This window comes from Pempheris klunzingeri, chromosome 17, assembly GCF_042242105.1.
Source record: "Pempheris klunzingeri isolate RE-2024b chromosome 17, fPemKlu1.hap1, whole genome shotgun sequence".
NCBI lineage: Eukaryota > Metazoa > Chordata > Actinopteri > Acropomatiformes > Pempheridae > Pempheris > Pempheris klunzingeri.
This window is the reverse complement of record NC_092028.1, coordinates 18,343,788-18,356,360: the sequence shown is the minus strand read 5'-3', so window position 1 is coordinate 18,356,360 and position 12,573 is coordinate 18,343,788. Positions and strand designations below refer to the sequence as shown.

General features: G+C 42.4%; 2 protein-coding genes across 4 annotated transcripts; both read right to left on the bottom strand.

Annotated features, from left to right (window-relative positions):
- Positions 1–3,128: 3,128 nt before the first annotated feature.
- On the bottom strand, positions 3,129–4,522 carry LOC139216401 (inward rectifier potassium channel 2-like). Its single transcript, XM_070847497.1, has one exon. The coding sequence runs from the start codon at positions 4,520–4,522 to the stop codon at positions 3,206–3,208; it is 1,317 nt and encodes a 438-aa protein (XP_070703598.1). The 3' UTR covers positions 3,129–3,205.
- Positions 4,523–7,687: 3,165 nt separating this feature from the next.
- LOC139216492 (inward rectifier potassium channel 16-like) lies at positions 7,688–12,369 on the bottom strand. 3 transcript variants are annotated; one of them, XM_070847619.1, is made up of 2 exons: positions 12,142–12,369; positions 7,688–9,022 (listed from the first exon to the last, which is right to left on the bottom strand). In XM_070847619.1, exon 2 carries the CDS (start codon positions 8,994–8,996, stop codon positions 7,848–7,850), a length of 1,149 nt encoding a protein of 382 aa, XP_070703720.1. In that variant the 5' UTR covers positions 8,997–9,022; positions 12,142–12,369; the 3' UTR covers positions 7,688–7,847. The 3 variants fall into 3 exon arrangements, with proteins under 3 accessions (XP_070703720.1, XP_070703722.1, XP_070703723.1); XM_070847621.1 differs by lacking the exon at positions 12,142–12,369 and adding an exon at positions 10,321–10,941; XM_070847622.1 differs by lacking the exon at positions 12,142–12,369 and adding an exon at positions 9,219–9,495.
- Positions 12,370–12,573: the final 204 nt, after the last annotated feature.

The window sequence follows — 12,573 nt, the reverse complement described above, 5'->3', positions numbered from 1 at the left end:
ATTGTTTATGTTTATATTCACCATCTATTCTGAAGGTCAACCTGATCATCCTGCTGTTAATAAATCAGTTCAGGGAAATCCGCCAGAGAGACGTCATCAGCATCATCGACAGGAGCACGCTGGCCAGCTGTCAATTTATACCAAACAGTGCAGACAGCACGAGCTGAGCAGCCACCGTCTCGTCCAGTTAAATGTCATCCCAGCAGCTTCAGGAGTTTAGGTGTGGCGTTCTGAAAGGAAGCTGGAACTACATTTTTTATATATCACACCTCACTGCAGGACTCAGAGTCATCTAAAAGCAGATTAACATCATCATCATCATCATCATCATCACCAACATCACTACAGTTAAGGCAATGAGACACTTAGTGAAAATGAGCTGAAATTCCTTTTCTAAAAGGAAAAGGGATAGTCCGCTTTTCGCTCTAAATCGCAGCTTTGTGGCTGTTTCATTGGCTAATGTGGAAAAAGCCCAGAGGCGGCACCCACTTCCTATGTAGAACCAAATCAAATCGGCTCACTGCCTTCCTGCGGACTAGTCTGATCAATAGATCCCCGACTACGTCTCATGCTGGCAGAATGCAGCTGTGGATGGAAACTGCTAAATTTGCCGACAGATATGTCATACTGCAAGCCCACGTTCATCTCTGATACAACCATATTGATCACATCTATTGCTTGATAGCGTTTTACATTATATGCTGGATGAAAGGAGCTGGTTGGTGACTGGCTGTATCCACTGTGCAGCACTGGTATGTTGTGCAATATGTGTGTCCAAGTAGACAAATCTTAAACCTTAAACTGATTAATAATTTGTATTGAACCAATTTATATTTTATAAACAGATGATCATACTTTTGTTAATTCAAACATTCATAAATATGAAGTCTTCAGTATATGTTCCTGCTAATTCTACACATTAACACCATTCCTCAAGACACTCCGTGGTGCATAACACACTTATTTTCCACAGTTTACTGAGAGAGATTGGGAAAAGCGAATGAGGCGTTCTTTCCATTGTCATTGAAAATGACTTCCAGCGGAGGCGACTGATATAGGATGGGGTCTCTGTGGGCTTTCACAGAACTCGGATGAGTCAGTTTGGTGAATTATAGTAAATGATGGTGTGAGCTCTGACAGCTAGCAGCCTGGAATTTGGGCCACGGCTCCAAATTAGAGGAGCAGCATGTGTGTTCACAGCTAAAACGGTCGAGCAGGCCTCCGCTCACCAGCTCCAGATGTCATACATTTTGGGTCAAAATGCGAATCCTTGCAAAATTCGCGCACAGTAGAGCGCAGATGCATCACGTAGCTCATATAAACATGGAGGGATGGCTAATAATTGGTAATTAGTTCAAAGGTCATACGCACATAGTATCCTTTGAAACTGATTTATTGTTTACAATAAATAAACCTCATACTGATTTTACTTTTTAACATTTTTATTGAAAAAAGGACATACACAGTTTTCAATAACTGCAATATCAATATACAGTATTTGCCTTATAATTTACAAAAGATAAAAAAAATCTGTACAGTCTGGTTTGTGCAGGAAGCTGGGAAGACCCTGGTAAAAAAATAAAGACCTAAGACAGGAGAAATGTCAATGTGAGAACAGATAAAATGTTAATTTAATTCCTTACCAGAGAAGCAGAACAGTGTTCTGGTTTCCACTGACATTATCAAAGCATGAATGTGTCACAATAACACCTTAAGTTATAGTTAAAAAAAAAAACATTAAAGCTCAATCATGTGTAAGACTGGAGTCAAGTGTGTTACATCCATTCAGGGATTGTGAGTGTAACTGAATTATAAATCTGCAGAACTGACCTTTATGAAGACAAAACAAGGGCCCATTCAGAAATGACAAATAACTTCACAAGACCCGCGGTGGTGAAGTGTGAGGGTTAACTAGGATGTGTCCAAATTCTGCACGCCTGCCATGCCAGGAACACTGATGTTAATATAAAGCAGACTACGTCAAAAGCAACTCAAATAATTCAATGTTTCAACAGTGAACCAGTGTTCGATAAGGACGAGTTCAGGTTTAAAATCAACATCAAATGACAGATGAGTTACAGTTGTCTCTTACTTATATGTACACTTTTGGCTTCGGGTAATAAAACAGTTTCTGCTGTTACGGAGAGGGGGGGTTGTTGGGCTCTCTGGTGAGGAAAAAAGTGCACTAAAGCTTTGGAAAACTCACTGACAGAATCATGCTTGTCTACATCTAGAAATAAGATTATAGGCTGCATCTGCAATGGATACTTTAAAAGACAAATAATACATTTTGGCTCCTAGATTTCTCTCCAAACGCACAATATGTAACTTAGCAGCACTTATCATCAACATTCATTGCCTCGGCTCAGGGTTGAGCTTCCCATCACATTCTACCACTGACCTGTATTGCACATGAGAACATGAAGACCTGCGAGGAGTGGCAGTATACTGCACAGCGAATCACCCCTTAAAAAGTCTTCCTCCCTTTGACATCTATTGCAGTGTGTGCTCAGTCCAAGTCAAACCTCCTGAGTGCCTCCACCAGGACTGAGACTCTTGTTAAGACACACATTGCAAAAGATGCTAAACTTGGACAAGATGATAGGTTGAGGAGCTCAGTGTACTTGTGCTCATAACATTTTCTCTCCTGCCTCACGCCATGAGAGCAACACCGAGCTCGCCACAATGAAGAAGTCTGTAAATACACTTTGCTAAGAGACCAGCTCATTAACAAACAGCAGCCGGTTTGAGGGGCAAAATGTTTTAGAAGCATTTAAAACAAGATTTTTGAACCTAAAATGACGGGAATATATCATTTTAGGTTGGCAATCTCAAAGTTTCAGATTCAAATCTTTTTTTTTTTTCTGCATCTTTATATATTCATAATTGCAATGAAATTTAGTGATTTTCTGAACCCAATTTTTTATTCTACTATAATATTTTGAGTAGGACAGAAGGCTTCTAGCCTATTTCATCCCTCTAGCTTAATGAAACTAGTCAATTTAACACCCCTCTCACCATAAACAATGTAACATGTCTGGATTTCCATGGTGTCTTATACGTGAGCTTCTGCATAGACAACTTCATACTCAAATCACAGTCTTAAACAAACTGCCATGCATTATAAACAACAGCAATCAGGATCAAATTCAAGCTAGTTTTAATATACCCTAAGGTAATATTTAACCCTTCTTTATCTCTGCAGTCAGATTTCTGATTCTGCTGTCAAAGGCCTTATTTCTAAAGGCAAAGAGCCCAGATTGCATTCAGAGTCTGACACCACATCTGTGTTTGTGTCCCCAAGTGTACCGACCTCAACACCCCTCATCTCCCTGTTTTCCTCCTCCTCAAACTCTTCCTCCATCTCGACTTTTTCGAGAGCCACCTCGTTCTCGTAACAAAAAGAGTTCCTCGAGCTGGAGGCGTTGGACTTCCTCTCGGCTAGTTCCCTGGCACTGCAGTCGGGGGTGCTGGGCACCTCATACGTGTTGTCAAAGCGAGAGTAGTCCACTTTGTAGTAGTTCTTTTCCTCAAAGAGCACCGGCTCGAAGCGGTGGCCCCACAGGATCTCGCTGGCCACGTAGGAGCTCCGACACTGAGTGGTCATGGCCGTAGCCTCGACCATGCCCTCCAGAATCACCACGATCTCAAATTCAGACGCCTCCAACTCCTGTTTGCTCATCTCATAAAAGGGACTGTCCTCATCAATCTCATGCACAATAGTGATTGGAGACACCAGGAAGATTCTGTCAATGCCACTATCGAAACCTACATCAATGTCTACCTGATCCAGGGGGATGAACTCTCCCTCGGCGGTGGTGCGGGACTTGAGTAGCTGAGCTCTGACGTGGGCCTCCACCAGGTGGCTCTTCCTCAGGTTCCCCACACGCCACATCAGGCAAAGTTTACCATCCCTCATGGCCACTGTAGCAAAATGGCTGAACACCAGGGTCTCATTCCTCTTTTTGGGCTTGGCCATCTTGGCCATGACAGCGCCAATGATGAAAGCATCGATGATGCAGCCCACAATGCTTTGGAAGACGACCATGAAGACGGCAATGGGGCACTCCTCTGTCACATAGCGATAGCCATAGCCAATAGTGGTTTGGGTCTCCACTGAGAACAAGAAGGCAGCGGTGAAGCTGTCCACATTGGAGACACACATCTGAGTCTCATTCTCCAAGTCCCCATAAGAGAGGGCCACTACCCAGAAGACTAAGCCAAAAAACAACCATGACAGCAGGAAAGAAAGGCAGAATATGAGCAGCATCCAGCGCCAGCGGATGTCCACGCAGGTGGTGAAGATATCTGCCAGGTACCGCTGGCCTTTTTCACTCATATTGATAAACTGCACATTGCAGTGGCCATCCTTCCTGACGAAGCGGCTCTGATGTTGGTGCTCTGCGTGCACCTTGTTGACATTGCCGTTTCCGTACCCATTAGGGACGGCAATGGTGGCCAGCTTCATGCCGTCTTCCTCAGAGGACACGATGCTGTAACGGTGGCTTCGCACACTCCCCATTGCTTCCGCCTGGGAGGGCTGGGCCGATTCTGCTTTGGAAAACAGTCTAAGTTTTTGGTAGAAGCGTTGGAGAAACAGTTTTGAATAATCCCAGGGACAAACTAAAGCAGAAAACGTGGACAACAGGGAGCAGGGGAGACCGGGGCCTGTGTTTCTGCAGGCGTGCTGTGCACCTTTGGTGAGGGCAGGTCAATCCTCTGCTTTGGACCTCATCAGTAAAGTGGGCTGTGGAAATTACAGACAGAGAGAAAAACAGTTTTAAAGTAATTGGCAGGAACCAGAGCAAAGATCAGTGTGTGGAGGTGTGTGGTTACCTGCTGTCTAAATAATGCATTGTATGCTCAAAGTTAGCAGCACTATTTTTGCATACACAGATAATATCCAAACAATGTCCGCAGTGTAGTCAGAGAGCACAGGGAATGCATTGTGTATGCATTATCAGTAGTAGATTACAAATATTTTCAAGCACTTAGATAGCTGACAAAGTGGGGAAGGATGTTTACCGTGCTTAATGTAAGTATTAATTAAGCAGGTCAGTCCATGGGGAGCTGAGTCAAATTACAGATCAAGTTCATGTGAATCCAGTAAGCAACTGGAACACAGATGCAGGTAGCAGCTCTGTGAGGATGGATGTCTAAACTCTGCACCGACAACACTGACATTACATTTAAAACGTTCATGCTTGTTATTAAGTGCACAGTTTTTTTTTGCAATAAGGCATTTGCATAGCCAAGACCAATTCACAACAACAGTGTGCACCACTACTGTACATCATAACCAGATTTAATTAACCTTGCAGCTTTTCAGAGAGGATGGTTCTCCTCCTTTGAAAGCAACAGTAACCAAGGGCAGCTAAATTAGAAAAGCTATTGACTCGGTGTGTGTGTGTGTGTGTGTGTGTGTGTGTGTGGCCTGAAAGGTCCATTAAAATGCAACACCACAGGCTACAAACAAACATGGTGAGCCTAGCAAGCGCTAGAATAACTCTCCACCTCCAAATCTGACTCCATCTAATCTGTTGTGTCAAAGAGAAAAGATCCAAAAAGAGGTCGACAAAGTCTGAATCAAGGCCAGGGCTCATTTTCAGTAAATGTTCTGAATGAAAGGAAACTTTTTTTTTTCTTCTTTAACACATTTTGAACTTGTTTTAATTCCATTGTGTTGTTTTGAAAGTGATGAAACGTCATGTGGGATAAGATGTGCAGGACGTGGTCCTAAATTCCCCCTGCTTCATCTTTGTTTTTCTCAACTAATGATGTCACTGCTGGGTCGACTAGAAATAGCAACCTGTCACGCACACTATCGGGAATATGGGGCCTCATTCATTCACTGCTAAAAAGGACTTGACGTCGGATTTCAGTGGTTTTATATGAGACTGAAATGTCGTATTCGTCTCTTAATTTCTACGTTTATTAAACTGCAACAAATCCCTTACATATGCTTACTGAGAAAGACTTATCAAAGCAAACTTACACCTGTCAAGACGTGTCAACTTCTATATAATAAGCACAATATCCAGTTTGCCTCGCACACATGCTGGCCATTCCTTCATCTTTCCATCGTTTGTTTAACCGAGTATTTTGGTTACACAAAAGACTGGAATGAAGTAGTTTAGACTACATGACTGGATCGAGAGGACGGCTGTGCGTCCAACATAGAGGCAGTTGCAATACTTTGATACTTTTTTTTTGTGAAATAGTCTGAAAGTTTGTATATTTTTAACATGGGTGACCCCTGTATCGAATCTCTACCTTTTGTGCTGCAGATGTCATCATTTATTAGGGTTCTTTCTCTCTGAGCTTCCGTCTGCTCGCTATATCCTGTCACTCACTCCTGCAGGTTGGTACACGGTGACAGACCAAGGCTTCCAAAGTCTGCACAACCTGTGATTGTTTGTTTTGCATGTGTTCTCAATTAGAGCCAACAGCTGAGGCAGATGGAAACTGGTTACATAAAGCTGCTCTATTTATTATTACACAAATCAATAACTATGGCCAATCATTCAGCTGATGGTATCTTCTGTCATAAGCTTTTTTGTGACACAGATTATTTTATAACAGAATAGAAGCCTATTTGTAGTTTTGAAGTAATTTCACATATTTGTATTTATTTCATTTATTCATATAAGATATTTTTTACTCTACAAGATCAGTATTGTTTTACAAAACTCAACTCGTGCATGAGCTTGGGAGTTTATTTCAGATTAAGGACAGAGACAACAAAGACCATCCAGTCTTCATCCTGCATTCTCCAATGGCAGATGCATAAAAATAAACATTTAATAATGGTAATAATAATAATAATTAATAGTAGAGAGAGCTGAATACTGAGAAGAGTGATGATTTAAGCATTGTGTCTTTTATCAAAATTGACATTAAGTTCTTCTTACAGTATTTTAGCATTTTGCAGAGAGACAATACATCAGCCGAGAGTGCAGCTGTATTTTCCCACTCCCCATCACTCTTAACTGCAGGTTTGTGCATCTTTCCCGCTCATCACTCCTACCTGTTGCTCCTCTCAGTGCAAATCTGCCGTTTTCTCGTTGTTATAAGTCCCATAGGCGCCACACATGCACGCTGCGTCCCTTTTATTCTGGCCGCTCTTCTGTTGTGTCCACTTCCTTTCCCGCCTGGCGCTGCCAATTCTGCCATCACCCTCTCCAGCGGCACTGAAGAAGATGTTTGTCGTTGCAAAGACAGACTTTAAAAACACGTGCGCCTCTCCCCGCCCCTGTCGCAGCGTCGGCCAATGGGGAGCTGCAGCGCCTGTCCGAGGGTCGGAGCCCGCGTGGGTGGGGTGGGAGTGGGGGTGGGGGGTTGTGTTATTATATAGTCAAACCCCCTTTTAAAGAGGGATGCCAGAAACTTACCATCTGCAGAAAATTGCATGTGATTTGTGAGGTTAAAAAAAATTAAAATGTATTAGTTTATTTATATTTGTTATATGTGTAAGTGTTTGTCTTATTTTCTGTAAGAATCAAGTCCAGTGAGCACAGTTTGTGAAATGTGTGACTTTCCAGAATAATTACCTCTCCTGGAGTGATTGTGAGTACATTCAGTGAACACAGGGTGGCGGTGTAGAGCAACACAGAGTGTTAGTGTCAGAGAATGAGGTTTGGATTATTACTAACCATGTTTCAGAGTTTTATAAAGGACAGTAAATGCATTTGTAGTAATGTATTTTATTCATGTAAAGCATAAAAAACATAAACACTGTGTTTAAATTCACATATAAATATATTTACAAGACTGTTACATCCCTATGAACTGGCCTTAAAGGACAAGTCCACCCTATATTATAACATACACATTTTTGGTTGCTTAAGTTATAAGCAAGTTTGTTGCATCACCTCTCCAGACATCTCAGGATTCACCTTGCAAACATGTCCGTTCCTCTTCACTGATGGAATGGGTGGGCTGTGGGACTGACCGCCCTCTGCAGGACGTCTCCCCCTGTCCAACTCCTCTGCACTGAGCAGGGGCACCTCCACCCATGTGGTCTCGTTGAACAGAGCGTAGTCCACCTTGTAGTGCTTCTTGCCTGCTTTCAGCATGTCCTGGAAGCGTTGTCCCCAGCGGATGTCTGCTGGTGTGTAAGAGGTTCGAGTCTGGTGGAGCATACCAGTGGAGTCACCTGCGTAGGTGAAAGACACCACCAGTTCGAAGTCGTCCTCCAGCAGGTCATCGGGGCCCAGGCTGTAGACGGGACTGCCAGGCTCCAGCTTGTGAACAATAGTGGCCGGTGTGGCGAGGACAATGTCTCGATTCTGAATGTCCAGGTCCTGGTATGACATCACAATAGACCCAAGGGGCTGTTTGACATAGCGGACCATCATGGCCCGGACGACACCCTCCACGATGTGATTACCTCTTAAGTCCCCAAGTCGCCACGACAGACACAGGACGCCATCTCGCAGGTTGACCACTGCACAGCTGCTAAAAACCACCGTCTGAGCTCTTTTACGTGCAGATGCCATTTTAGCAACAACAATGCCAATGACGATGGTGTCAAGGAGGCAGCTAAAGACATCTTGGACTGTCACCACAATGATGGCCACCATACAGTTCTCAGTCATCCCCCTGAAGCCGTAGCCAATAGTTGCTTGGGTCTCCATTGAGAACATAAAGGCTCCAGTAAAGCCACGCACGTTGTACACACAGGGATCGTTCTCTACATTGTGGACGTCTCCGTTTACGTACGCAATCAGCCAATAGCAGAGGCCGAAAAAGAGCCAAGAGAGAATGTAAGAGAGGGAAAAGGCGAGGAGCATCACCCTCCAGCGGATCTCCACCAGAGTGGTGAAGATGTCCATCAGGTATGGGCTCCAGTCTCCAGGAGCTTTCTGCAAAACCACGGGGAACCTGCCATCTTTCTGCATGTAGCGTAACCGTCTGCTCTCCTCCTGCCTGCCCAGTGTGTGGACTGTAGTATAGTAGGTATCAATGATGACCTGCTCGCTCCTTTCTGTGCTCATTCTGACCACGACTACCTTTCGGCCTCCTGTAGACAGACAGAGATGAGGGGGAAATGCATGTTAGGATGTTGTATTTTCAAATTAAGGGTCCCATATTTATGCAAAAATTCCCTTTTTAATGTCTAATTAAAATGAACATGCGTCCCCGCTGTGCCTACAGACCACCAAGCGATCAGAAAAGCTCCAGCATTCAGTAAATGTGTGTGAAAACATGCCATTTACATTTGGCTCCCTTTATGATGTCATAAGGGGATTTGCTGAGCATGTGACCTCCTCCAGGCCTTCGGCAGGCCGACTGTCCCCGGCAAATAAAGCCTCATAAATCCACCTCCCTGCTGTTCTGTCCTCGCCAGCGCCAGCTCTTGGTAACATGTGGATGTCAAAGGTGAAAATAAAGCACATGGGTTGTTCTGTTCTTCTAAAACGGAGCGTGCAGACAGAGCCTGAAAACAGCTGCAGCAGCCACGTTTGGTACGAGTAAAATAACGTGTTTTCGTGTGATCTTGAGAACGAGCAGAATATGGGAGCTTTAAAGTAGAATCACAGGACATAGTGGACAGGAGGGACAGCGCTTTACTCATTACATGTGACCAAAATGTAAAAGGCTCTCAGACTTGTTTGTTAAGCTGAACCCTTCATGTTTGAGCAAGCAGCCTTCTGTAGGTCACTCTGTGCCTCGGGCTATCAGCAGCAAATGACTTGAGCAGCGCTCAGCTCTGGGTGTGAAAAATGCACGAGATTCTAACTGGTTGATTATTTACCATTACAGTCTGGACACTGGCCAAATCAGTTTAGTATCAGTCCATAAACCTCACGGTGCCTGTATTAGAACCAAATGTGATCGTGCAGGGCTGTTTTTTAATTCAGCTTGTTATGTTGAAAATAAGAGCCATACTGTTAAAACATTAGTTGTAATGTTTTAATATTTGGTGTTTTTACAGGTTGTTTGAGTCGACATGTGCCTGAGTCACCCGTCTGGTTACATGTGGGATGAGATTTTATTTGATTATGTGTCTGTGAATGTATGTTGAGCGTTTATATGTTTATATGTTTATACTATACATATATCACATGTTTACACCCATATTTCTATATTTTTGTCTGTCAGTGTAAAGCATTTTGAGTTTAGGCGTAATAAAATGTGCTATATAAATAAAATTGCCATTTCCATTAGCTTACGTTTCTGTCCTGCATACAGTGGGTGCTCCAAAATTAAAGTCCTTCTATCTTGACCTTGCTCAGGTATTGATCTTAGCCCATGATGATATATATAGATTTGGCCATGACCACCTGACAAGATTAAGAAAGGCTCAGGGAAATCTACCTCTCACAGCGAGGAACCTCTTTTAATCAGTCTGGCTTATCTCTTCAGTTTTGAGTTTCGGCAAAGTCTGTTGCCTTCCAGATGTGACCCAGAACAATGGCAGACAGGGAACAGTCAGCAGGCTTTTGAGAATTATGAGAATTATTTTAGAAAAACTGAAAGAAAATGAATACATTGTTGTTTGAATCACTACCCAAATTAAGAAATGTGGACAAAAGAAACGTATTTGTCATGAAAATGTTTAGATAATCTGACTTTACTCCACCAGTTCTGAGAAGAATGTATTTCTTGGTTAATTAAGCAAAACCTCCACCTCAGGGCGGTGCTTTATTAACATATTTTTGTCCTCATGAGGGTAAATTATTATCCTCCTAGCACCTCGAACAGCTTTCACCTCCAAATTTGCCCCCAAATGTCAAACTTTAACCACACCGCCTTCTTTTTAGTAACGTATGAAATACACCAAAGTCAGGACATTTTTATTGCTTTCTTCTCCTGCGTCTAATCTGCCTGCAGCTTGAGTTGTCACCGATGAAAGGCACGCTATCAAGATTATGTCTGAGTGCATAAAGCTGACTAAACACACTCACTGATCAATATGTTTTTCTTTCAGTCATGTACTTCCTCTGTCAGAGTTCAATCTGGAGTTTTTATTGCCGCATTGAGTCACATAGCTGATGTTTATCTCATTTTATGATAAGTGGCTTCTCGAGGGTTCTAACTTTTATCTTCATAACTTGATTATGGGTAACACTAAGCTGCCTTGGTGAAAGTGTTTGTGTAATAGTGCTAAACACAGTGTTCCTGTCGGCCAGATACACGTCAGTCCAAGTACTGTAGCTTGAATGGGCTTCTGTTGGCAGGTAAACAGTAACTGAACAGTCCTGTAAGTAAATAAAACACTCAGAGAATGAAAAAGTGAAAAATTCTAAAAAATATGCACCGTCATGCATGAAAACAACATCTGCTTACAAAGTCAGAATGCGTATCATACCTACTGATATATCATCTCTATTGCCATTATTAATAACTCTGCCATCGACGCATTGATGCTGTAAATATTGTGATGGATAAGTCGAGGAAAGTGTGCTGAAAAATGCCAAGTTACCCAGTTAGCATACATTTATAAGTAGGTTAGTACTCGACTCATGAACTACAGTGTCACAGGTTTCAGACGGTTGCAGCCTGATTTCTGAACAGCAGTCACTGAGTCTGTGGATGAGGTCAAGAACAGGTTGCTGGAGTATCAGGTCTCACAAGAAAATCACTGGGGCCGACCTGCCCACCCTCCAGCATGGCCTCCAGGGTCATAAAACCACCCGGAAAATTACCAAGATTAGCCTGGGTTGTTGAGGTATGTAAGGCATGATGGTTCTTATTGTCTTATATATGGGTTTACTTGCCCTTAACCATGATGTTTTTTGTTTTTTTTAATTAAATTTAATGTAATCAAAACTTTTTTTTTTTTTTATTCTAATGTACTAAAACCTGTTGATGGTAAAACAAGGGGGAACACCGAAATAAACAAAGGCAAACATAGGAAAAGAAAAAGCACTTGTTGCCTGGTCAAAACATCTTTAATGATGTTTCTTCATTTGATAGCAATACTTAATAATTGCTGTCACATTTGTGTGTCAATGAGTTGAGCTATTATTACATCATTCTCACAACTTTTTCATTTCTGTCAGACTAAACTCTACAAATATCTGTATGTATTATTCTGTAGGAATCTGTACCTATTTGGCTGCATTCATAATTTATTTAGTAACTTTACCTACAGATTCTTTATAAAGACAAAGGATATTTCAATATTCAACTTACTTGCAGAGTAGAGATGAGAGTGTATCAGGTGTCACAGAAGCCCATCAGCTGTGCCCAGCATTAAAGGATATGTTGCCACAGTTGAAGTGGCCTCTGTGTTCAGTTAGTTGCAGAGTGTTGGGGGCCGGTCTGGTCCTGAGGCAAAGTCCCGTTTTGTTCTGATATCGCAGCAATCACTTCCCTCTCACACCTTATTGGACTATCTGGAAGAATTTATGACCTATGGAAGATTTTACGCTCCTCCAAAGACTGTTTGTTCCCGGATGATGAAATAGTAATTGTGTAATGTAAATCCACAAAATGATAAAGGCTGAGAAAAAGTCATCAATTATAGATTTTTCAGCAGGTTATTTTGCAGCTATGTATATTTGAGTCATTTCCCCTCAGATTTCCGTGATTCATTACACAGAAAGTTAACCTTTGCTCCATCAG